The sequence below is a fragment of the Medicago sativa genome, chromosome 6 (genome assembly GCF_051527215.1).
Source record: "Medicago sativa cultivar Bolivia chromosome 6, Bolivia_mono, whole genome shotgun sequence".
NCBI lineage: Eukaryota > Viridiplantae > Streptophyta > Magnoliopsida > Fabales > Fabaceae > Medicago > Medicago sativa.
In genome coordinates, this window is record NC_140754.1 from 9721017 (window position 1) to 9744803 (window position 23787).

General features: G+C 32.1%; 2 protein-coding genes, 1 long non-coding RNA gene and 2 pseudogenes across 9 annotated transcripts; 2 read left to right on the forward strand and 3 right to left on the reverse strand.

Moving 5' to 3' along the window:
* Window positions 1-456: 456 nt before the first annotated feature.
* Window positions 457-3228, reverse strand: LOC146912657 (uncharacterized). 7 transcript variants are annotated; one of them, XR_015016822.1, is made up of 9 exons: window positions 2664-3228; window positions 2008-2065; window positions 1851-1909; window positions 1498-1625; window positions 1355-1399; window positions 1184-1226; window positions 971-1045; window positions 856-885; window positions 457-779 (listed from the first exon to the last, which is right to left on the reverse strand). XR_015016822.1 is itself a non-coding variant. In XM_085722186.1 (8 exons), exons 5-8 carry the CDS (start codon window positions 1241-1243, stop codon window positions 621-623), a joined length of 324 nt encoding a protein of 107 aa, XP_085578312.1. In that variant the 5' UTR covers window positions 1244-1399; window positions 1498-1625; window positions 1860-1909; window positions 2008-2065; window positions 2664-3225; the 3' UTR covers window positions 457-620. The 7 variants fall into 7 exon arrangements, 5 of the variants coding, with proteins under 5 accessions (XP_085578312.1, XP_085578310.1, XP_085578313.1 ...); XR_015016821.1 differs by having other exon boundaries at window positions 457-885; window positions 2664-3223; XM_085722186.1 differs by having other exon boundaries at window positions 1184-1399; window positions 1860-1909; window positions 2664-3225.
* A 908-nt stretch (window positions 3229-4136) lies between these two features.
* Window positions 4137-8099, forward strand: LOC146912658 (uncharacterized). The gene is made up of 8 exons (XR_015016829.1): window positions 4137-4276; window positions 4782-5000; window positions 5722-5804; window positions 5952-6064; window positions 6244-6416; window positions 6769-6918; window positions 7826-7903; window positions 8058-8099. It is a non-coding gene; the product is annotated as an uncharacterized LOC146912658 (long non-coding RNA).
* A 225-nt stretch (window positions 8100-8324) lies between these two features.
* On the forward strand, window positions 8325-11916 carry LOC146912659 (uncharacterized). Its single transcript, XM_085720761.1, has 12 exons — window positions 8325-8332; window positions 8425-8479; window positions 8751-8859; window positions 8959-9011; window positions 9224-9304; window positions 9397-9475; window positions 9579-9708; window positions 9866-10817; window positions 10937-11030; window positions 11116-11166; window positions 11293-11453; window positions 11639-11916. Exons 1-8 carry the CDS (start codon window positions 8325-8327, stop codon window positions 10311-10313), a joined length of 963 nt encoding a protein of 320 aa, XP_085576887.1. The 3' UTR covers window positions 10314-10817; window positions 10937-11030; window positions 11116-11166; window positions 11293-11453; window positions 11639-11916.
* On the reverse strand, window positions 11351-12463 carry LOC146912660 (glucan endo-1,3-beta-glucosidase 8 pseudogene; annotated as a pseudogene).
* Window positions 12464-16265: 3802 nt separating this feature from the next.
* Window positions 16266-23314, reverse strand: LOC146912661 (UDP-glucose 6-dehydrogenase 1-like; annotated as a pseudogene).
* Window positions 23315-23787: the final 473 nt, after the last annotated feature.

Sequence of the window (23787 nt, forward strand, 5' to 3'; positions counted from 1 at the left end):
TGGGTTTAGCTCCTGGCAAAATGCGCTCCTGGCATAGGCCCTGGCACAACCCCTGGCAAATTGTGTCTGCATGATTGCAGGCTTTTATGACACATTCTGGTCAATGCAGGCTTTTGCAGACATCACATCAGTCATCTTCAAAACATGCCAGGGACATTGCGAGGGGTTAACCCCTGGCAAATTGTGTACGAATTTTTTTTAAAAAAATGTTTTTTATTTGTTTAAAAAATTAAAATATTAAAATTTAATAATTAAAATAATTTTAAAAAACATTTTAATTTTTTTTTCGAAAAATAATTAAACAGTTGGCCAAATGCTATGTTTTAGAGAGAGATTTGTGCAACAGAATGCTATGTTTTAGAAAATCATTTGTGCATCCAAGAATCAATTTTAACCCATTAGGTGAAAATTTCAAGCAAAAGTATAGCATGAAAAGTGTGGAGAAAGGGGTGAAAATTTAATGTTGAGTTCAAGTAAAACTCAAAAAAAATTAGAACTGCAAATATTATTAATCAGTGGTGTAGAATCCTGAATCTTGATAGTACTGAAACAATTAACCTCAATATTAATGTAGACAAATCCCTATCAGTTTCTTGCATGTGTTTCACATTGGCAAGAAATCAGTTTCCTACATGTATAAACTGATAAATTAAGAAGTAAGAACGATAACCAAATACCGTCTTCAGCACTTGAGTCAGAGCTTGCACAATGATGAAAGTTGTATCTCTTTTAGTGTCATTAAAATATAATGGCAAACCTATCATCATTGGTCTCCTCGCCTGTTAAGTCAAGAAGCGGCTGAGCGCATGCAATCAACATTGGCATAATTTTATCTATAAATTTGTCAACACTCACTTTTGGGCATTGACAGATTTGATCCAAAGCCTGCACAATATTCATTCAGTCAGCAATGTTAAGTTTCAACTAGCGTTATAATGGTAAATGGCCTATCATTGATTTCAAAATATACCTTTAAAATGATACATTTTGTCAAGTATTCTGTATTGCTCAATTTTCCATCAAGTGATATTAGAGATTCCACCACCTTCAAATGTTACAAGAAAAATTAGCACAATAAGAAATCATTGCATAATTATTTGGCAATCATTAAGATATATTACAAATCACAAATCACACTATATAATTTGAGTCAATTCAAAAAAGAATTAGAAGAAATACTCACCTGAACAGCGTCCTGCTCTTTGAAATCATCTGGCCCAACTTTCCTGACAAGATAAACCATGCATTCTTGACATTTGGCACAGAGCAACAAATTGGGTAATCTATACGTATTGGACAAAATAGCTTTCAATGCTTCCTATGTCATTCCTAGACTTCAGATATTAACAAGTACCTGCATTGAAACTGCAAACGATTTCACGGTATCAATAGCTTCGACCTGCAATGATTTTTCAAAACTTCAACACTCAAGAATGACGTACAAAGTTGTGCCACATTGTAAACAATCCACACACAAGCAGTAACAATTGGTCATACCTTTGGGACAACAAGGTCAAATGCCGCACCAGTTTTATCATCATTAACGCGAACAAACTTCATATCTTCAGAACAGTTTTCCAAAGAACTTGATAATTGAACAAGTCATTTGCACAGTTCAAGGAGTCCTATAATTATCACAATGTACATAGAACATGTATCAACTCAATACAATTCATATACATGAAGAACAAGATGATATATTGCTGCAATTAGAAAGCATCCAATATTGTTTCCTAAATTTACTCTAAATCTTACCAATTATCAAAATCTAAACACATAATCATAAATTGATATTAAAATCAAAAAACACGATTTAGTATTTATATAAAAAAAATTCCAATGAAACAGACCCAAATTACTCGCAGCATCAAGCATTGATTTCCATTATTTTCCACTAGCTTTGCCAAACCTAATTGAAATTCACAGAAAATCACATAAGAAAACTCAAACAACGTTCAAATTTCACAAAAATACTCAAGAACAATAACATTAGATAACAAAACACACCACAATAACAGATTTATTGCTAGGATTATCCTTCTTGAACATTTCTCTGAACTCAGACCTAAAAATCAACAAAAAAACGTAACTCCAATCAGAATCAAATCGAACTTCACCGCATCAAATCCGTTACGCTAAATGAGAAATGATAACGCATAGAACAGATTCAAACAATTTTGATCACCGAAACTTACATGAAAGGAGGAGGAAGAAGACAACACATAACAGAATACACAGGAAGGTTAAAAATGCAATCAAACTGAATTTAAACAATTATAACATTTATGTCAACACTACTACAAAAATCACACTTCAACCGAGAAATAGTTTAGAGTTTTCTTTCGAAAATGTGGCTTAGAACTTTCTACAAGAAAAACATAATTAAAACCACTGAAACAATATTTATGATCAATATCAACACAATTTAATGCAAAAATTCGTATTTGAAAGAGGGAGGAAAATTAGGGTTCAATACAAATTCAGGCTTTTTGCTTTTAAGTGTACAAATTGAGCATGAAGATGAAATTAACAACAAGGTAGTTCAATCTATATCAAAATAAAAGATTTCTCAACTTAAACAAGGAGAATAAAGTTTGACCTTCAATCAACAAAAAAGATAAATTAAAGAATTAAGTGAGTATGTTAAAGAAGAGGTGGCTTACCATGAACAAAGAGAATACAACAATGAAGCTGCAACTCCGGCGCGGTGGCTGTTGATGACAGCACGGCGGCGGGAGAAAAATGGGTGACGCGAAAAGTTTCTCTTTTGGTGAAACTAATTGGACCAATAGAAAGCTCTCGTCGAGGAGATGAAGAAAATGGTATTACTTTGTTCGATTGGTGAAAACGGCAGCCGAAACAGCACCGGAAAGATGAGGGTGGTGGTGGTTTAATGGAGGAGGCTTTGTTCTTATTTCAATAGAGGAGAGAGAGAGAGAGAGTAAAAATGAAAAATGAATTAGAAGGGGGAAGGGGAGTCTGACGAGAGAGAGAGAGAGAGAGAGAGAGAGAGAGACAAGGGAAAGGTTATGTGGTCCATGTGACCACTAGAAAAATGAGAGAAAAGAATCATTATGTGTGGGCCCTTTCAATTTCCCAGGGGTTATGACAAGTTGCTCCTGGCAAATGTAGCCAGGGTTTATGCGAGGGTCATGCTCCTGGCAAATTTACCAGGGCTTCCTGCTCCTGGCATAATTCCCTGGCTAATTGCAACATTTCTAGTAGTGAATCTTAACAAAGTATTTTATTATGCCTAACACTTAATTTGAATTAAGATTGGACGGTTCAGATTCCAACTCAACGTAGCGTCATTATTTGTTTGTTTTTTGCACCATTATATCTCTATCCAACAACGGCAATAATGCGTGAAATTGTGACTATATGAATTCAAAGAAAAACAAAGCAACTTCACATTTATCCAACCATTGATCACACCAGATTCAATAAATTACAAATGGCTTTAAAACATAGCAATCAACATCATTGAATCAAAGATTAAAAAAACAATTGGACTAAAATAAACAGGTAATTGTATATACATAATGCACAAACTTTCTTTATGAAAGGGGTATTTAAGGAAAGATCCTTTCGTTTGTATTACATGAGTGAATTCCATGTTCTTTGCAATTAAGTAAAGAATTTCTCTTAAATTAAATGTGATGCTAACTTGCACTGAAGGACATGTTAAGAAATTCAAAGATATCCACATTTTTAACATAAAGTTTGTATCTTTAGTAGACTCAATCAATAAGATATGCAAAGATATGCCTTGGCCATCTGTTGCATTAACAACATTATTGCTCACATTTTTGAAGTCCTTTATTCATCAACTTCTGTATGTGTTTATCAATCACAATTTTACAATAGTCTAATTTCTTTCATGTTACTTGAGTTCTCATGTTCTCCCTTGTGTGATTGCAACATACTAAGTTCATCCATGTATCATGAGTTACGATGGAAATCTAGTAGTTCCTTGTAACAGAATGTTTTGATGATGCCTAACTAATCTACTAAACTAGTTAGGAAAATGAATGTCTGTGCCAATTACCATTTTACCCTTATTGGGGGTATTTTGGTAAAATAATTATTTGTCTTGCTTGCCCTATATATATGTGTAAAGAGAAAGAAAAAAAAACAGAAAAAAGGGAAAAGAGAGAGAGGGTCGGGAAGCAGAGAAAGAAAGGGGATGAGAGAAAGAGAGAAACGATTTCTCTCCCTAAAACTCATGTTCTTCCTTCTTCTTCCTTCTTCCGTTTTCATTTCTGCTTCATCAAAGGTAGTAACAACCCTTCTTCTTTTGTTTTTCATTTTCATTTTCTTCTTCATCAAAGTTAATTTCTGGGGTTGATTAATTTATTTAGTTTTTCAGCAATCTAATGCCATGCATGTCTCAGATAGAATGAATTTTGTGTGTAATCTGTTTTATTTTTGTTTTAGCTTTTGTGTTTTGGTGATTCTGGGTTTTTTTTGTTGTTGATTCTGTTTTTGGTGTGATTATGTTTTTGTTTTTGTTGTTTTTGGTTTCCTTTCCCTCATGCATGTAGAAATTTGATGAATTTAGAGTTAGATTTTCATTTGGGGGAAAAGGGAATTTTTATGGTTTTATGAAATTGAGTAATAAACAGTAAAGTAATATATGTCCCAAAACATGAATTCATGATTATGCTTCTTTTTTCATTGTATAGGTGATTATGCTTAAATTCATCAATGTAATATTCTCTGGTTTGAGTGCTGAATCTAATTCTAATCTTGCATGTGGGTTTGATTGAAAATTTGTGAAGGATTTGTGAGAAGAATGTTAAGTTTGGGTAAGAGGGGTCTGAGGTCGAGAGTGAGGCAGAGGGAGAAGAGTAGAAGAAATGGAATTAGGGTTCTGAGAAAGAAGAAGTAACTAAAGAAAAATTAGGGGTTCTTCAAGACTGAGTAATTGGAGATGGAAGCTAGGAACTTAAGGAAACAAGAGCACCAGAGCTTGCTGCCATCACCATAAAGAATTAAAGGTGGGTTTTCCTTTCCCTCATCCCTCATGCATAATCTAAATCAACTAATTTAGGGGTTATGAGACATGAAATTGATTGATGAAAAGTAAACTGTTCATTATGCATGTTTGATTTTAAGAATTGAAGTTATTGCGTTGATTTGTTTGTGTATTTTTACTAAATTGATTTTGTGTGAATGATAGCATGATTGAAAGGTTTATTGATTTAGCCACTGGAATAATTTGATTGAATGGGTTTTATGGTGAAGTGATTCTTATTGTATATGAAAAAGGAGATTATAAAAATGAGCTAGGTTTTTCTTAAAATTACTGCAGAAAATAGCTTCAGTGCAGGATTTTTAATAATTTATTGATTTTGAATTTTTAGACGGGACCAGTTGCATAAGTTGCAGTTATAAGCTGGCTGCATACAGTAAAATAATCAGAAATGTTTGATTTCATATGAATGATTCAATCATAGGTTTTATGGACTGCTGTGCTGGAATTGGTTTCTACAGATCAGTTTTAGTGTTAGATTTTTCTGAAATTGATTACTTTGAATTTGGATATGGGACCAAATTCATTGTCTTCATGTGAGTATTGGTCATGTATAGAAAAATTTACAAAAATTTATAACTTCAATTTATATGTCTTTGTGGCTTTGAATGACAGATGATTAACTCATTTTTTTTTTTATGTTTCACATATATTGCTTCTACTAATTGAGTGAATTATATGTTCAGGTTCCTCCAGAACTGCAAGTTTCTTTTATTGCAGCAGTTGATAAAGGAAACATAAGAAGCATGCCAACATAGTGAATAAAAAGGTTCTAAAATATTTATCTAAGATTTGATATGTTATGGATCATGTTATTTTATAATTATATGCATGTAATATCTAAATATTTCCTAATGATATGATCCCTGTTGCTTTTTTTTTTTATTTTGACAAAATGTTTTCTGTTACTTGACAGGGATGTTGGCAGTAATATCGCATTGAAAATTCTGAAGCGTGTAGAAAAAGGTTGGGGTCAAGGAAGTATATCGAGTTTGCTGCCTCAAAAGAATGATTTTCTTGATTACTAAGGTAGCAGTTTATGTTGGTTTGAGGTTAGGAGATGGTTATTGGTTTGTTTTGTTGTTTGATTGTGGTTTTGGATACACTTTGATCATGTCTATGCGAACTGCGTGCTGCAATTTAGAACTATATGATTTGTACTAAACTTTTATTTTATTAATATGTTTTATTTGGTATGATGATTAAAGGAAACTGATAAGGTTGGTGAAGCAATATGGTGAAAGAAAATGGGCTCAAATAGCTGAGAAGTTAGAAGGAAGGGTTGGCAAGCAGTGTAGAGAGCGATGGCATAATCATTTGCGTCCTCAGCTGCTTTAACAAGATCATTCAAGCAGTATCTGACTGAGGATCAAATTTTCAGGTTTTCTAACTACACTTTGACTGTGTTTGGATATATTAAGCGCTTATACCATTCACACTTATCATATAAGTGCTTATATATAAGCTATTTCTATAACAAGATAAAAAAAAAGTCAAATTGTTTTTATATAAACTATAATCTATTTTCATAAGCTATATTGGAGAGCTTATGAAAATAAGCTGAAAACAACTTACAAACATGTCATAAATTGTTTCCATGAGCTCCTTCAGACAATCCTAGAAGTGTTTATGGCAGTGGATAAACTCAAACAATCCAATCCAAACATGGTCTAATTATCTGTAGATTTTAATGATTGTAAAGTGCTTTATTTAAAATGGAAAATATTATATAGGATCGATCACTATCTTGGAAAAGAGCTTGTGGAAAATCTTTTTGTTCTCCGATTCTCAAATCTAATTTTTGAACCTTTGTGGTCGAGGAAATACATAAAAAATGTACAGTTGATATTCTCAGAAGATTTTGGTACTGAAGGACGTGGCAGGTAACTTCTCTTCCTTTGCAGCATTTACACTTTTTATGATCTTAAAATGGTGATTCTCATATATTTTCATATCTGTTCCATGTGTAGGTACTTTGACAATTATGGTATAATTAGACATATTATGCAGAATCATCTACTTCAAATACTAGCCCTCTTTGCAATGGAAACCCCTGTTAGTTTGGATGTAGAAGACATTAGAAATGAAAAGGTCTCATATGGTTATATACTTTTTTTATAGGCAAATATTAATTTTTAGTATATTACTCCCTCCGACCTTAAATATAAGTAGAAAGGTTCATCTATTTGATACAAATACATGTACCTTTTTCGGTTAAATATAAGGTCGGAGGATGTATATGCTAGAAGCCAGAGTTTAAAACCTGGACTTTCTTCTCAAAATCATTTGGGTGGTTTAGTTCAACCACTTGAGCTACGCCTCAGAGACTCATGGTTATGGACCTTTAATTCATCTGTTTTAAATAATTGTGATTTTTCATGACTTTCAATTGCTTAATGGATGTCAGGTCAAGGTTCATCCTACTCAGTCGATTCGTCGATCTTTGCTGCAAAAACATGGAACGTTTGTCCATTATATTTGTTAATAACTTTCTGTCATAACTTAGTTGTGTTATGGTAGTCCATTGTTGTAGCATTTATTGTCTAGAGGCATGTTTGGATTGATTTATTTGAGGTTATCTACTAACATAAACATTTGTGAGACTATTTGGGAGAATTTATATTTCCTGGTCAGTTGAAGTTTCTGAATTTTATTTCTTGTGTTGTGCTGTTATCTCTGTAAAACCATTGGATCAAATTTGTTTTATAGTATGCCTGCTTCTTAATCAGTAAACTTCTCTGGTCTTAAGGAAAATGGTTTTCTTACTTCATGTATGCTTTTTGTATGCAGTAATTGATATTACAAGGATGGTAGTTCTTCACCCAAACGGGGCTATTGCACTTCAGAAGCATTTTGAATCTGAAAAAGGTATCAGCATTTCCATCATTTTGTTGGAACACAATATTATGACAATAATATGTTTAATTCCGTCTTTGCAATATGAGACACTCTTTTTACTTTGAAACTTATATTTCTTCATGCGCATTGTTTGATATCATTGGCAATGTTGTATGAGATGAAGTGTTAGCCATAAAAATCAACACGAAGGTAAATCAATGTAGCGGAGATCGGAATGTTGTGCTAGAGGAGTGCTAATACTAGACGAGATACAATTAGGAATGATAGTATTGGCTTCTTCAAAAAAAAAAAAAGGAATGATAGTATTGTTATTGTAGAAAAGATAGTTGCATCTCAACCTGCCTTCTCCGGTGAAGGTGATTCCTGGACAACAAATGGACTTTTGGAGCAGCTCAGTCAGACTTGGGATAAGTCAGATTATTTGTGTTACATGACAGAGTAAGTATCTTTCAATTTCTTAAACGCAATGAGTAAATGGAATGCTAATCTATTGAGTATTTATTGATACCTAATTTTTTTATCCTTTTCAGTGTCAACATCAATCCTAATGAAGGTCTTATAAAGAATGGTCAAAATCTTATACTCGCACTTAGATAATTTAATTTAAAAGGGTAATCTTTCATGTTGCACTAATTTAATATCTCCTCTACTTATTGTTGTTTACCTGGCGAATTTGTGCTTGCATCATTGATATCCTTTCATTCATATCAGTGATATTCTTTTTGATGACTTTTTAATAATGTCCCCTCATGACTCTTCTTTCATTTACCAAGATGAAACTCAGCCATTCTTGTGAAATAACTTTTTCAATTGACTGGATATCCATTGATACGATGTCAGAAATTTATACGTGCAGATCTTTGATCTATTTGATGTCAAGAGAAAGGGTGTTGTTGATTTTGATGACTTCGTTAGATCTCTCAATGTCTTCCACCCGAACGCAGCGCTAGAAGACAATATAGAATGTGAGTTAAAAATTGAATCCTCCACTTATTGTTGTTTACCTTAAATTCCTCACTTTGATCTGTCTGTCCTGATATATTATGTTTGGGATTTTCCTGCAGTCTCATTTAGGCTCTATGATTTGCACATTACTGGCTTTATAGAGCGTCCAGAGGTGAGATGATTATTATTTGTTCATATACCCTCAATGAAAATGACACGTTTGTTAATCCACTGAATTTTATGATTTTATTCCCAAGTGAAAACTTTTTTTCTGGTCTTGGTTTTTGACATTATTCTTTGCTGCTATGACATTTATCCTCTTCTCATTGATATCATTTTAATTTGAATTTGCTTTTCTTTCCCTTATTTGGTGATGTCTGACAGGTCAAGCAAATGTTAATTGCACTTCTTTTCGAGTTTGAAATGAAGTTGGCGGATGATGTGATAGAAACAATTCTAGACAAGGTATGTTAGCAAAATTCATAGTTACAATAGAATATTAGATACATGTTAGCAAAATTCGTAGATACCATAGAATATTAGATATGAAATGAAAGTCCACCTGCAGAATAAATATTGTTGCTGATAGAACAACGTATGGTCATGGATGTTGGAGTTCAGTACCTAAGCAAGCAGGTAAATTAATTATCCAATTTTATCTCCATTAGCATATAATAATATAATGTCAAAATTGTTATTAATCATCTTTTAGTTTTGAATTTTTGTTTAATATTATCAGGTTTGCAAAGATGTGGTAAGAGCTGCAGGCTTAGGTGGATCAATTACTTAAGACCTGATTTAAAAAGAGGAACATTCTCACAAGAGGAAGAAAATCACATTGTTGAACTTCATGCAGTACTAGGAAATAGGTAAATTTCAACTACTAACTTAGTCCCTATTTTTATCTTCTCCTATGGTTAAGCAAGAGTGATAAGGAGGTCGAGGGCTCGATCTCACTCTCGGTATAATACTAACAATACTAATATTGTCCGTTTTAAAAAATTATGTTCATTTTCTTCTTATCAGATGGTCTCAAATTGCGGCGCAATTGCCGGGAAGGACAGACAATGAAATGAATCTATGGAACTCATGTTTGAAGAAGAGACTGAGGCAAAAAGGTATAGATCCTGTGACTCATAAACCATTGTCTGAGGTTGAGAATAATGGAGAGGAAAATGCTAATAAGAGTCAAGAGAAAGCACCAGAGATATTATTATCCAATGAATTGAACCTTTTGAAATCAGAGAGTTCAAAATCAGATGCAGCTTCTAGCTATGAGCAAAGAACATCTTCAATTTCACCAAAAGCATATGCAATGGAAATGGAAGGTTCTTGCAACAAAGAGTTTTTCATAGATAGGTTCATTCAACCCTCAGATTTGATGGGAAATTTTCCACTTCAGATGAGTTATACAAACACTGAAAATGAACTCTGTTATATTTCTAAATTTAATATTTTTCTAACTGGAACATAGGGGAAAATATATGTATTCTTATATATCTATGTTAAAATAGATATGTAATGTTCCAAGATATAAGTGAAAGATTATTTCAACAATAGAACCTATATAGTCCATTTCATAAAATCACTTGGGTAAAACCCTTTGGAAGCATTCTTTAATTTCTATTTCAGCCTTGAATCTATACCTATGTAAGATAATTGATTTTGGTTTTCTATAGAAAGATTTTGTGAAACAATTTAACTTTATAACTTATTTGTGAAAGATTGTACATTCACTTAACCATTCAATTTCTTTTGTTCTGACACTTCTTTGTTATATAGTGCAATGGGCATAGGATATTCAGATAGTGAAATGTTTATGGTTAATTTATTATTATGTACTCAGAGTTAGTTTCGAAACTTTTGTTTTGACTGTTTGTGCCTTGCAGTTGAAGTCTCCTTCAGTTTCAAGGAAACCATTGAAACCTGATAACAAGAAACATTTTAACGAGGACGATTCATGTTCAGTTGCTTCTGGGTAATGCTCTTATAAACCTTATAGTCAAAGGGTGTCAAAATCTCATCTCAAGTTTTCCTTATTCTAGCAATGATATTTTTTTTACTTTATCTTATAATTTTCTCCGTGACCATGTAAAGAACTGCAATTTCTGTGAGGTCGTTCAAATCCAGGGCGACTGTTGCTTCTGCTCCAAGCTTTTGGTCAGCTGAACGTGCACAAAGAAGAAAGGAGGTAAAATTTGTTGATTAATTAGTTTTGTTTCAATAGGGTTTTCATCTCAAATTGATCGGAGCATCCCCTTTTATTTGTGTCATAGTTCTATTCAAAATCAAGCAATGGAAGCTGAGAAGAATAAAAAAGAAGCAAGGTAAAAAGGGATTTATTTATTATCTCAAAAAAAACCATGAATTACATTGTCATTCTGTTACTTCTTTTCTTCTTATAGATATAAATTTATGTTAGTTTTCTCACTCTAATTTGTTCAACGATTAAGGATGAGAAATAAGAAGCCATCAAACAGTTGAGGAGAAGTTTAAAATTTAAAGCAAGCTCTATGCCAAGCTTTTACCATGAGGGGCCTCCACCTAAGTTCATATTTTCACACAGTCAGTTTAGTCATATAGTCCGAGACAGATATGGGAAGAAAGAATGATTGTAGGTGTTGAGAATCAAGTTCTGTATATTTTACTTATTGCTCTTTATGACCTCTACTTTATAATTAATTCTATGAGATTGTTTCTTTACATTTTAAGAAGTTTCATTTTGAAATTTTGATCAATAAGATATCTTATTCAATAAATCATTTTCTAATATTAACCTAAACTTATTATTTGATTTAGGATTATGCTCTAGATTTGAGTCTGGTGAATAATATACATCAGCATTGAATGGAACTGTGGCTTTGATGCTTGAACCAAGTCCTGCATTGTTGAGAGATGTTTGTATATTCTTAAGAGCTGGTAGAGTGTACATTAGATATGTTCCATTATATTCCTTGAGGAAAGGTTCATTGCCAAGTGCAATGTATCTGCAATATTTGTATCATAAATGTAGAGTTAAGATATAATCAACTAAACACTGTCAGTTCAAGAAGCTAAATAGATGAAGATTATAGACAGAATATGGCATTAGAAAAAGTACAATATCAACTCCTGCAGCCTTCAGAAATATGAGCAGAAAAGGTACAAAAAACCATTGCTACAAACTGGTAATCTACAATGTCTTTTTTTTTGAACAAGAATTAGACCAAGAAAAATGAAAGACATGGTAAAAGCACAGTGAGTAAAGGAAAAATTAAAGAAAATGCAAGATATAATGTGCATGTAATGTGATGAATGAATGTTGAATATGGTTATAGGATTAAAAAAAATGCTTAACTTGATGTTTAATCCACCAGGGTACAAGTAGCTGGTGACATTTTCATAAACCCAAGAATCAGCAACTTTAGGATCCTTGCTTATTTCTTCCAACATATTATTAGGAATTGCTAACATAACCTCAATATCAGTCCCTAACAAAGCTGTCATAACCCATTCATCAGCATCAAACAGTTTGAGTTTATCAAAGCCATTTTCTTGAAGCATTTTAACGACGTTGTTTGGAGGAAGTTGGTGAGTGGCCATGGTTCCCCACTTGACTCCAACTCCATAACCACATGAAGCCATACTTAAGAAGAAAATAATGATGAAGAGTAATGTCATTAGATAATGATGAGTTGCATTTTCTTGTGCCAATTTTTTTTCTTCTGAGTTTCAAGAATAATGAAAGAACAGAATCCAAAGAAATGGGAGTGAAAAAAGAAAAGGGAACGTGTGATTCAAGGAACGAGAATTTATAGATGTTCAGAGTTAGTTATTTTTTCTCAGTGCTTGTGTTTCATTGCATGTCTTCACAAATAAGGTACATAAAATAAAACAAGGACTTAAAATTGCAACTTTTTTCTCTCTCTTTCTTACTTTTAACAATAATACCAAAAAAAGAATTTCTTGAATGGAATATTTATATATATATATAGGGCAATGCTACAACACACCCACTCATTTTTGTGAAGGTGTGTTTTAGCATTGAACACCTTCTTTGTTTGGACAAAAAACTCCAATTTTCTTTTATTAAAACAAGTCAAACTAAAGGGTAAATATGTAAAACACAATTTATAATTAATATTTTTTTATTTCAGCTCTTCTTTCCCTTCTCGTAAGAACAAAAAAACCTTTCCTTCCCAATCAAAGACATTATGCAGGTACTGGGAGAGGAAAATTGGGGTTTCTAACCCATACCCTTTAGCAATGTATTTCCACTTTTCTAATTAACACAAAGTTCTCTTCTTCAATTTCAATTTCAATTGTCTCTATGATTTCGTTAAACAATTTCCTTTAAACAAGCAACTTTTTTTTGTTTATATGGAACAAACCCCAACCAAACATAAGAAACAATATAACAATATTGAACAGTTAAAAACCAAATTAATATCATATTTACAGGTACAAACAAAACACCACCATAGGAGATTGTAATTGGACGACGAATTGTGGTGGTCATGTTTTGAAGATAGAACATAAGGAACGGTGGTCATCGAATTGAAACAAAAACACATCGCAAATTTCATTGTTGACAGCGGTTGATGAAGGACTGAGTTGAAGATTCTGGCGATGGAGAATCCGATGGTGGTAGTTGGAGGGATAGAACTGAAAGAGTGCGGTGTGATTACCTGGGAGAGCTAGAATAAAAAATTTATGTTAATTATAATTTGTGTTTTACATATTTGCCCTTCAACTTGACTTGTTTTGATAAAGGAAAGTTGGAGTGTTTTGTCCAAACAAAGAAGGTGTTCAATGCTAAAACACACCTTCACAAAAATGGGTGGGTGTGTTGTAGCATTGCCCATATATATATATATATATATATATATATATATATATATATATATATATATATATATATATATATACATATATATATATATATATATACATACATATATATATATATATATATACATACATATATATATATATATATATATATACATACATATATATATATATACATACATATATATATATACATACATATATATATATATATACATATATATATATATATACACACACACACACACAGAGATTCGTTCCTTAGTTCAGTTATAATGCCAGGCACTACCAGCATGTTTTGCATTAGTGTTAAGCGTATTCATTTATCATCATCACAATCTTAATCTTAATTAGAGTAAAAGAAGTTTTTCCTAGGCCACACATTATTTAACAACTTAATATCTAATGGATTATATGAGATATCCGATACTTACTTTGTAACAGTATTTGTTAGCTGATACTTGAACTATAACGTTAACTTGAACCATAAAAAAAAAAAAAAATTGTGTGAGAACTATAAAGAGTGTTGCAAAGAAACTTCTCTCCATTTCCCTTTATTTCAAGATTCAAATAAATTTAGATATTAAAAAATGGCTATAGTAACTATTATCCATTCTTTGACAATTTTCTTTTATTCTTGATTTTTTCCATCCTTTATATTATTTTTTAAAAAAATCAAATAACCATGCGTTTAAGGACCCTTTTTTTATTGTTATATTAGATTAGATTTTTTTCAAACTTAGATTTTTTTTTATTTTTTTACCTTTTTTTATATATGAATATGAAGTTTGCATTTTCACTCATATTCTGCTCTTTCCTTTAATTTGCTAGAATGAGAAAAATGCAATTGTTTCTTTGAAAAATACAACTACAAGAAAGACAATGCAGTTGATTGATGTGCTTACCGGTCAGGAATACGATTGCCGCCTCATTACCGTTGAGCGTAACAAGGCTGAAAAATCCTTGGGAGAAGGTTGGTTCCAGTTTGTTAGGGACAATCACCTACAAGAGGGCGACAAGCTGCTATTCGATTTGGGTGTTCCTCCTACAATGTTATTTGTTGAGGTGGTTCGTAGAAATAATCTTGCTTGAAGAAAAGTTCTAATCTTTTGGAAGTTGTTGTATGCTGGCATGTATATTTTGTATAATATTTCAATGACAATATGTTTTAAATGTGGTTTAAAACATCTATCCTTTAGATTAAATTTTTTAAAAAAATACGTAATTCAATACCCACGGGTACCCGTATAGTGGGCACCCACGAGGATACGGGGCTGGCAGGGGTATCAAATTTATCCAACGGGGCGGGGACGAGTATCATATTATCCGTACCCATGGCTATCCATTGACATCCCTATCCTTTCCTGTAGATCATGTGAAAAGATTTATATACGTTGAAGCTAAAACACAAAATGATATAAATCAAGTAGAGAAGCTTTCAGCTATCTATCTGATGCAGAAATTTGTTCACCTGAAAGAACTGGATACTAAATCGCAGTTAATATCTGCCTTTGCTGTAGATAATGTGAAAGGATTTATATACGTTGAAGTTGAAAGTCAAAATAATACAAATCAGGTAGCTTTGGTAATATGGTTTTCATTGGTTTATAGATAGATATCAATTATTACTACAAAAGTGTTTCTACCGCTGACTAAATATGTTTTTATTTGTTACTCGTGATCAAGCCATTTTGAAGATTTAATTTTGTAATCCGTAATGCAAGAGTACTCTAAATATTGTATTATGGTTTATAATTATCTGTCATTTCGCAATCTATCCTTTCAATATAATATTTTGTCAAATACGTTACTGAACCCCCGTGCGAAGCACGGGTTTGTAACTAGTAATACATGAATTTCATAAACATTGAGGCAGACAAATTGCTGTGAGGGTCTGGATTTTGTCTTCCAAATAAGCATGCAAAGACCTTGGTTGCACATTTGCTTTGTCAAACAAATTTAGAACAAATATAAATAGTTAGTCCCACGTCGAAAGTTTGTGAAGGTTATAGATCTAAACTATATTATATAAACAAAGCTAAGGAACACGTTGACTCAAAGTTGTTTTGGCATCCTAATTGTTATGTTCAATTTTAAGATGCCAAATTTAATTTATTCAAATTGAATATTTATTCAAATTGAATTTGGCATAAATTGATTTTGGCATTTTATTTTTGAAACATGAATATATCAGTTTAATATTAATTATTATTTTTTCTTTCAAAAAAATTATTATTTTTAAAAAATTGAATTAGATTTATGTCGTTGGTTTTATAATCTGATTATTTTTATTTTTTTTGAGGGAATCCGATTATTATTATTATTATTATAAAATCCTAAAAGTATTTCTTAATCCGATTATTATTATTATTAGTAACCTTTCATTCTTTCGAATTATATAAATTGAGACATGCTTATAAGAAACTTCCCTCATAATATCAACCTAAAAGCCAAAAAAAAAAATCAAAAAAATCGAGCCACCCAACAATGTACCATTCTTGAAGTAATTTGGTCCATTTCATCACATTTCAACCCTTTACGACAACCAAACAAAAGGATAGGTCACATTTTTTCAATGTTTAATTTGTGGCTTATTTCACCACACTCTCATTCTTGTCATTTGAAGGAATCGTTGGCTGCAATGAATAGGATGGATGCAATCAAATTTATTCATCCACAAATCCTTTGTATTTGATCCTCGGTAACCTGTGGATCGATCGAATATATTCAATTGTGCTTTATCACCGAGTAACCCTTTAAGCACATAAATAGATGGCGTCTCCCTTGTATCACTGGTATCTTTCTTGAATGCAAATCCTAAAACAACTACCTTTTAGTTATCAACTGCGTTGAATATCGATGCAACAACACAGTTCACAAACCGACTCTTGTAAGAGTCATTGATCTTGATAACCTTTGTCAAATATTCAACAACTTCAGGTAAACCATTACACTCTCAAATGGAAACCAGGGATATCTTTCTGGAAGCAAGAACCGCTGAAACCAACGCTTGCATTCAAGAACTTTGGTTTGACATTTGCGTCGGTAGTTCACAAATTGTTGACATGGTATTGATGGATAAAAACACTATGTCAGCTTCATTGAATTGCAGTTCCTTCAGCTAGGAATTCAGGATTTGACAGAATTTGATCCTTTTCTCTATAGCTACATTTTTGACAGGAACATTTGATTTCTCTACATCAATTTTGTCAGATTTTGGGACATCGGCGATATATCATCCGAGCCACGCTCTTCAAACACGTCAAATCTGCGGTGCTGCCAGCACCAAGACCACGAGTTATTGTCAGCGTGTTGACGGATAAAAAACCTATGTCAGATTCATAAACATGTTTTTCAACATCAGTTAGTGCTAAAGAAAAATTTCCTATAGCGACATTGCTTTAATACATCATCAAGATCGGGATCATAGATAGGAAGTTGATCGTAGTTCCACGCTGAAATACACGATTTGAGTTATCAGCGACGTTGACTTCAATGGATGGGAACTTAAATGCAATGACTACCAATGTTGGACCCCCCTACATATCCAACACAAATGATCACCATTTTTCCTAACCTATCCACAGTGGTGTTGAAGTGTATCGGATCAAGCTTATTCACTCTATACACATGTGCTTTGCCAAACATAAGTTGAACAATTGGTAGTCCCACATCGGAATCTTTTGAAGCTCTAGAGGTAAACTTTCTTATAAATAAGTTGAACAACTAAAGTTTTGGAAACCAGCTTGGAGCACTTTTTACAGTGATGATCTCCACATTAGTTTTATTTTATTTTAGTTATATTTTTGACAAAAGTCAAAAATAATTTATGTTTTTTGGGAAAAGTCTGCAAATGTAATTTAAGTTAATTTATATTTAAATTAATTAATTATATTTGTGGGTTTTCATCAAAAAACTTAAATAATCTAGTTTAATACTAATTTTTAAGATTAGTCTTCCTTAAATGTAATTTAAATTAGTAATTAATTAATGTAGATTAGTTATTTTTTAGATTAGTTATTTTTTTTATTGATTTTTTAATACATTAATAGGTACTCTGTTTAAAATAAAAAATAATAAGTGGATGTAGTTGAAAACTAAAATATTATTTAGTCTACATTAATTTTCAAGCTTTCATTGTAATATTATTTTGATTGGTTAATCCCTGTAACAAAAAAAAAAACATCATTGTCACTTATCTTAAGATGAAATTAAATTAAATTAAAAGTATGAATTATGAAACAAAAAAATTTATATATTGAATTTTCTTTTTCTTCTTTGGCTTCAACCCTCCTCTCTTTCTCTCAACCCCCATCTTCAATATCAACATCATCTTACGTTAGAACTTCGTCTTTCATCAGAGCTTCATCTTCAGTCATAACCTCTTCAATACAAAAAGATGTCAAAAGTGACTCTTGACACTATACATTTGTAGTACCAAATGAATCGTTAATGTTATATTTGGATTGATGGTTAAAAAACATTCACCAATATATTTTTTTAAACATATCATTGGTGCAAAGTATCCACCAATATTTGATAATAACATGTTAATTAAATAACAAAATATTAATGAAAGAGTCTCTCGTGGTGACTCAATTAAGAACAGCCAAACCATAGTGCATCCGAATTTCCCATAATTTACACTCATTTATATCAACCACTTAGGGAAAGTACAAAATTTCAAGTAAAATTGTGAAAGAAAAAGAAAATTGAATCAAAACTTGAAGCCTCAATTTTTTTTACTAAAGAAAATGAAGTAATGTTTTAGGCCACATCCGACATATCTTTAAGACATGAATCAAGTGGCTTACCAATTGAATAAACAATGAAACCAATCTCAGGTAGTTTGTTTTTGTTTTGTCCTAAAGTATTATTCCTAATCTAGTACAAGCTTTTATATGCAGTCATTATAAATTCAATGTTCACTTTTATACAGAAAGAATTTTAGTGTACTTTACCACGAACATCATTCAAACGCTACTATGTTCTTCTACTGAAGTGCCATAGAAAGGAAAGGAAAGAGTACCTTCGACAAATGAGATATGTTTTGCATCGTAGATCCCGCCGAAACCAACGCTTGCATTGAAGACCTTTGGTCTGATTCTTGCGTCAGTACCAACAGCGTACGAAACTTGGTTAACATTTCCTCCAGTAGCTTCGTGAAGTGCCGACATTGCATTGACAGATGAAATTCTTTGAGCTAAGAAAGTATTAGCAGTTAACTTAGAAAATACTGCTGACCGAAATTTTGTTGTCAAGATTTTTTCTCTATAGCTTCAGCAGTTTTGACAGAAACAGTTGATTTATCTACGACAATATTATCGGACTTGGGAATATCGGCCATTATCCGAGCCGCGCTCATGTAAGCTTTCTACATTGTTGTTTCTCATATTCTGCATGTATGGCAATATTCTAGTTCCTTGCAACAGAAAGTAGTATTTATTCCCTCAAAAAAAAAAAGTAGTATTTATCATAAAATTGAAAAGTAAAATGTCAATTAAATACAAAAAAAGATAGTCTTTATGAGAAAAAAAAGTATCTTGTCATTAAACATAACGAATCAATCTTTAAGCCTCAACTTTTGAATTCAAAATAAATGAAGTAATGTTTTAAGGCATAGTAGGCATATCTTTATGCCGTGGATCAAGTGGCTTACCCATTGAATAAACCATTATTATACTCACAAATGTAAACCAAGTTCAATATATCTTCTTCGAAGCAAGAACCACCAAAACCGACACTTGGATTGAAGAAATTCGATCCGATTCTTCTATCAGTACCAACAGCCTAGGAAACTTGGTTAACAATTGCATTGACAGATGAAATTCTTTGAGCTAAGAAAGCATTAGCTGCTAACTTGGAATGTTCATCTGAACAAAGATTTCAGCAACACAGATAGTGGTAGCAAACCTTTATTTAGAACTTCATTCTATTAGGATTTACGTTATGTACAAACAAACAAACTGCTATGTATGGATACTTATAAGTTATAACTCATACCGTATCGGCTAGTTTATTGGCCTTACCAAACAAACCATAATTGTTAATTTTATTTTCTATTTGTCACAATTGTCTATCAGTTGTATTTACTTTACGTTAGAAAAACAATATGTTTTGACCCAAAAGAAATAAAAAATATATATTACACGCATTTGACAAACATACAAAGAGCAGTCACCTGTCCCACATCGGACATTTCAGCAGCTTACAGAGGTATAGTGCCTTATAAATTAAGTGTAGAGCATGTCACCTCATTTATCATTTTTTTTATCATTTCTCATTCTTATGTTATGAGAGGAAAGATTACTTGGTATTGGATTGTATTTGGTAATCCTTTAAAAATGGCTACATCCATTTATTTAAAGGAATCAAACATTCCAATACTGCGTAGTTTTTTTAAATGTATAGTTGAAATCAAACAATTCCTTAGAAAATGGTCTTAAATAGTTTTAATAAATAGTTTTAGGTACATTCAAAGAAAATACTAAAAAACTAGTTTAATACTCCCTTTGTTTAAAAATATATATCATAGTTAACCACTTTATACATGTCAAAGTAAGTTATGTGAATAGTGTATATTGCAAAAATACGATATGTATTTTGAAATGAAGGGAGCATCAACTTTGTAAACTACACTTTTCGATTATTTGTAAATCACTTTGAAGATTAATTAGCAAAATTGGTAAACTATTTTTTCTTAACAAGCAAATATGAATAATCAACACGAGAATAAAATAGCGTAGTGAAGATTAACATGTTTTAGATGTGTGGTAAAACTAGGTAAGATAGAATTAGAAATGACAATACTACCTTCGTCCCTAAATATACAGGATCCTTTTGAATTTTTTTTTTTATCTCTTTTTATGAACTCCTTTGGTATTTTCAAATACATTAATTAATTTTTTTACCAACACACCCCTATTTATTTTATATTTTTTCTTATATCAGCATTAAATATTATGTTGAAAACATACATTAACCCTCTCAAAGCATAAAATTGTAAAAACAATAGCAATTAGAAACAAATTTATTACCACTTTCAATTTTCTTAATTCCCGTTATTTTTTCAAAAGGGCCCTATAATTAGGGACATAGGTAGTATTATAGAGTTGGGGTAACACATATAGTAAAAAAGATGGTGAAAAATATACTTAGGTAGTTTATGCTTGCAGACCGGAAACATTTTTCTTATGTTTGAAATTTCTTATAATTTTAGATACATATTAACTTTGGATATATCACATAAAATCTTAAATTTCTTGTGTACATTATCTATGTGTATAAAAAATTGTGTTTTCTTTACTATGTTATACTCTTAAACTTGGTCTCTCTAAACTAATTTTCTGACTTCGTCCCTGTGTTTCATGTTTTCTTTCTTAATTATTCAAAAATCTTTTTTAGTCTCGTCATACTCAAGCATACCTCGAGGAACTAATCTTTCATATATCTCTTAAATTTCTTATAATTTTGGATACATATTAACTTTGGATACATCATATAATTTTTAAATTTCTTGTATATATTATGCATATAATTTTTTTTTTTACTAAGTTATACTTTTAAACTCGATCCTTCCTAAGCTAATTGATCCTTGTTTGATGAGAATTGGTACGTTTATATGTAGAAAAATAGGTAGAAAATCCGCCTATTTAAATTGGTGTTGTTTGTGATCGTTTTAAATGAGTTTTTTGTATGTTTAATGCAGAAAATCTCAGTTGAAAATGTGGCTGTTTTTGACACGATGTTTATTTGTCAAGTTCATGACACTGATTAATTCCTGTATTTGAAATTTCGACATGTAACCAGGTTCAATGTATCTTTTTGGAAGCCAGATTTGAACTTTGGTTCAATTTTTATGTCGGTACCAACAGCGTAGGAAACTTGGTTAACATTTGCGCCGGTAGCTTCACAAAGTGCTGACATTGCATTCACAGTTGAAATTCTCTAAGCTATGAAAATTCTGCTGACCAAATATTTGTTGTTAATATTCTTGCTTGAGGAATCCATTGAGAATACACTTTTTCAATGTTTGAAACGCTTTTTCGCCCTCCGGGGTTTCTCTGCCTCAATGAGAACTGAGTCCGGATTGAAAAGGTCTTGAGTTGTAGTTCCTTCAGCAAGGAATCAGGATATGACAGAATATGAAATTTGATAACCTTTGCATTGTGTCATAATTTTCTCTATAGTTTTGACAGGAACAGTTGGTTTCTCAACCACAATTTTGTCAGAATTAGAGACATCGGCCCAATACGTTAAATCAGCTGTTTTGACAGATACAAACACTATGTCAGCCTAGTAGTCATGTTTTTCAACATAGGTGCTGAAGAAAAGGTTCTTGTGGCGACATATGCTATCCAATCGTTCAATTTTTCATTCACCCCTATTTAGGGTGTATGGAATGGAACTTATTGATTGAAATATTACCTTTGTACTCCTATTTTAATTTTCTATAGGTTCCTTCACTCTATTGCCTATATATGTTTGCTTCGATTTGATGCAAATCCATTGTGTATGTGTTTTTTTTTCTTTCATTCATGTGTATAAGTGTTTCTTGATATGTCCATGCGTGGTTTTTTGACATGTTTCTCGATATGTGTTTTTTTTTTGACATGCGTGGTTTCTTGTATTGCAGCTTCCCTTGTCTATGTGTGCGTGATGTAAGTATGGGGATAGTATCAAAAGAAATATTTCTTCCCTTTTCAGGTATGGGGATGGGGATAGTAACTCCACTGTCAATATATATAACTTGTGTTTTAAGCGGGGTTTTTTTTCTTTCCATAGGGCTTCAAAACAAAACAATCAGCAACATTGAGTAAAGATAATTTTTTTGAATAACTTAGGACGCAAGAAACATAAAATAACTAAAGACCTACAAACTTTTATTCAAATCAAAATCAATCTCATTATGGGTTTTAGGGTTTTTAGCATTTGAAAACTATTATAGCTTTAGCCATTATTCATTATAGCGCATAATTTTGAATATACATGAAAATAGAGCTTATTTACCAAACTAGTTTACTTGGCTAGAGTATGCTTAAAAATGGGCTAGAAAAGGTTGACACCATCACATTTTTGGCTAAATCATTTCATAAACTTTGCAAATGAGTGAATCCATTGAGAATAGACTTTTTTCAATGTTTGAATCACTTTTTCACCTTTTGAGGTTTCTCTGACTCCAATGAGAACTCTGTCTAGATTGAAAAGGTCTTAAATTGCAGTTCATTCAGCAAGAAATTCAGGATTTCACAGAATCTGAAATTTGATACCTTTTGCATTTTTCTCTATAGCCTCAGCAGTTTTAACAGGCACGGTTGATTTCTCTACAACAATTTTGTCCGACTTGACACATCTGCAATCACCCGAGCAGCGCTCTCCCAATACGTCAAATCTGCTGCTTTTCCAGGCCCGAGACCGCGAGTTTTTGTCGGTGTATTGACATATACAAACACTATGTAAGCTCACATACATGTTTTTTAACATCAGAGTTGAAGAAAAGTTCTTGCCGCGACATTGCTTTACAGCATCATCAAGACAGGGCTCATAGATTGGAAGTTGATCGTTGTTCCACGGTGCAATGCTCGATTACGAGATATCGACGACTGCTACTTCAGTGGATGGACACTTCAAGGCAATGACTGTCATTGTGGACCCCCAAGATATCCGTCACCAATACAACAAATCTTCATAATTTTTCCTTTCCTAACCTATGCACAGTGGCGCTCAAATGTATGAGTAAATACAACTATGTATCAGTGAAGTTTTGGCCACATTCAGATTAGGGGAGTGTTTGTAAGGAGTGTTATAAGGTGTTACTTGTAGCACAAGCCTTGTAATATGGCTATATATAGCCAAGTACTTTGAGTAATAAGACAATGAGGCATTTACCAAATTAACAGAAATTGCTAGAATGACATATAATTTAGAACGGAGGGAGTACTATATAGAGATCATTTCTATATTAAAAAAAAAAAACATTTTCATCTTGAGTGAAACAGAGAGGAGATTTGAAACAAAAACATTTTTGTCAGATATAAAAATTAGAGGAAATGTCGAATTAATAGAGATAAAGAAAAAGGTACTGATGCAAGTTTATCCTATTTATTTATATAGGCAGA

Coding starts and splice junctions, on each gene's coding strand:
- LOC146912657 (XM_085722186.1), bottom strand. CDS start 1,243: ATGGTTTATCTTGTCAGGAAAGTTGGGCCAGATGATTTCAAAGAGCAG. Junction 886..970: donor CAAAATGTATCATTTTAAAG/GTATATTTTGAA, acceptor AATATTGTGCAG/GCTTTGGATCAAATCTGTCA. Junction 780..855: donor AAATCTGTCAATGCCCAAAA/GTGAGTGTTGAC, acceptor TTGACTTAACAG/GCGAGGAGACCAATGATGAT.
- LOC146912659 (XM_085720761.1), top strand. Junction 8,480..8,750: donor ATGGTCAAAATCTTATACTC/GCACTTAGATAA, acceptor TTATACGTGCAG/ATCTTTGATCTATTTGATGT. Junction 9,012..9,223: donor GCTTTATAGAGCGTCCAGAG/GTGAGATGATTA, acceptor GATGTCTGACAG/GTCAAGCAAATGTTAATTGC.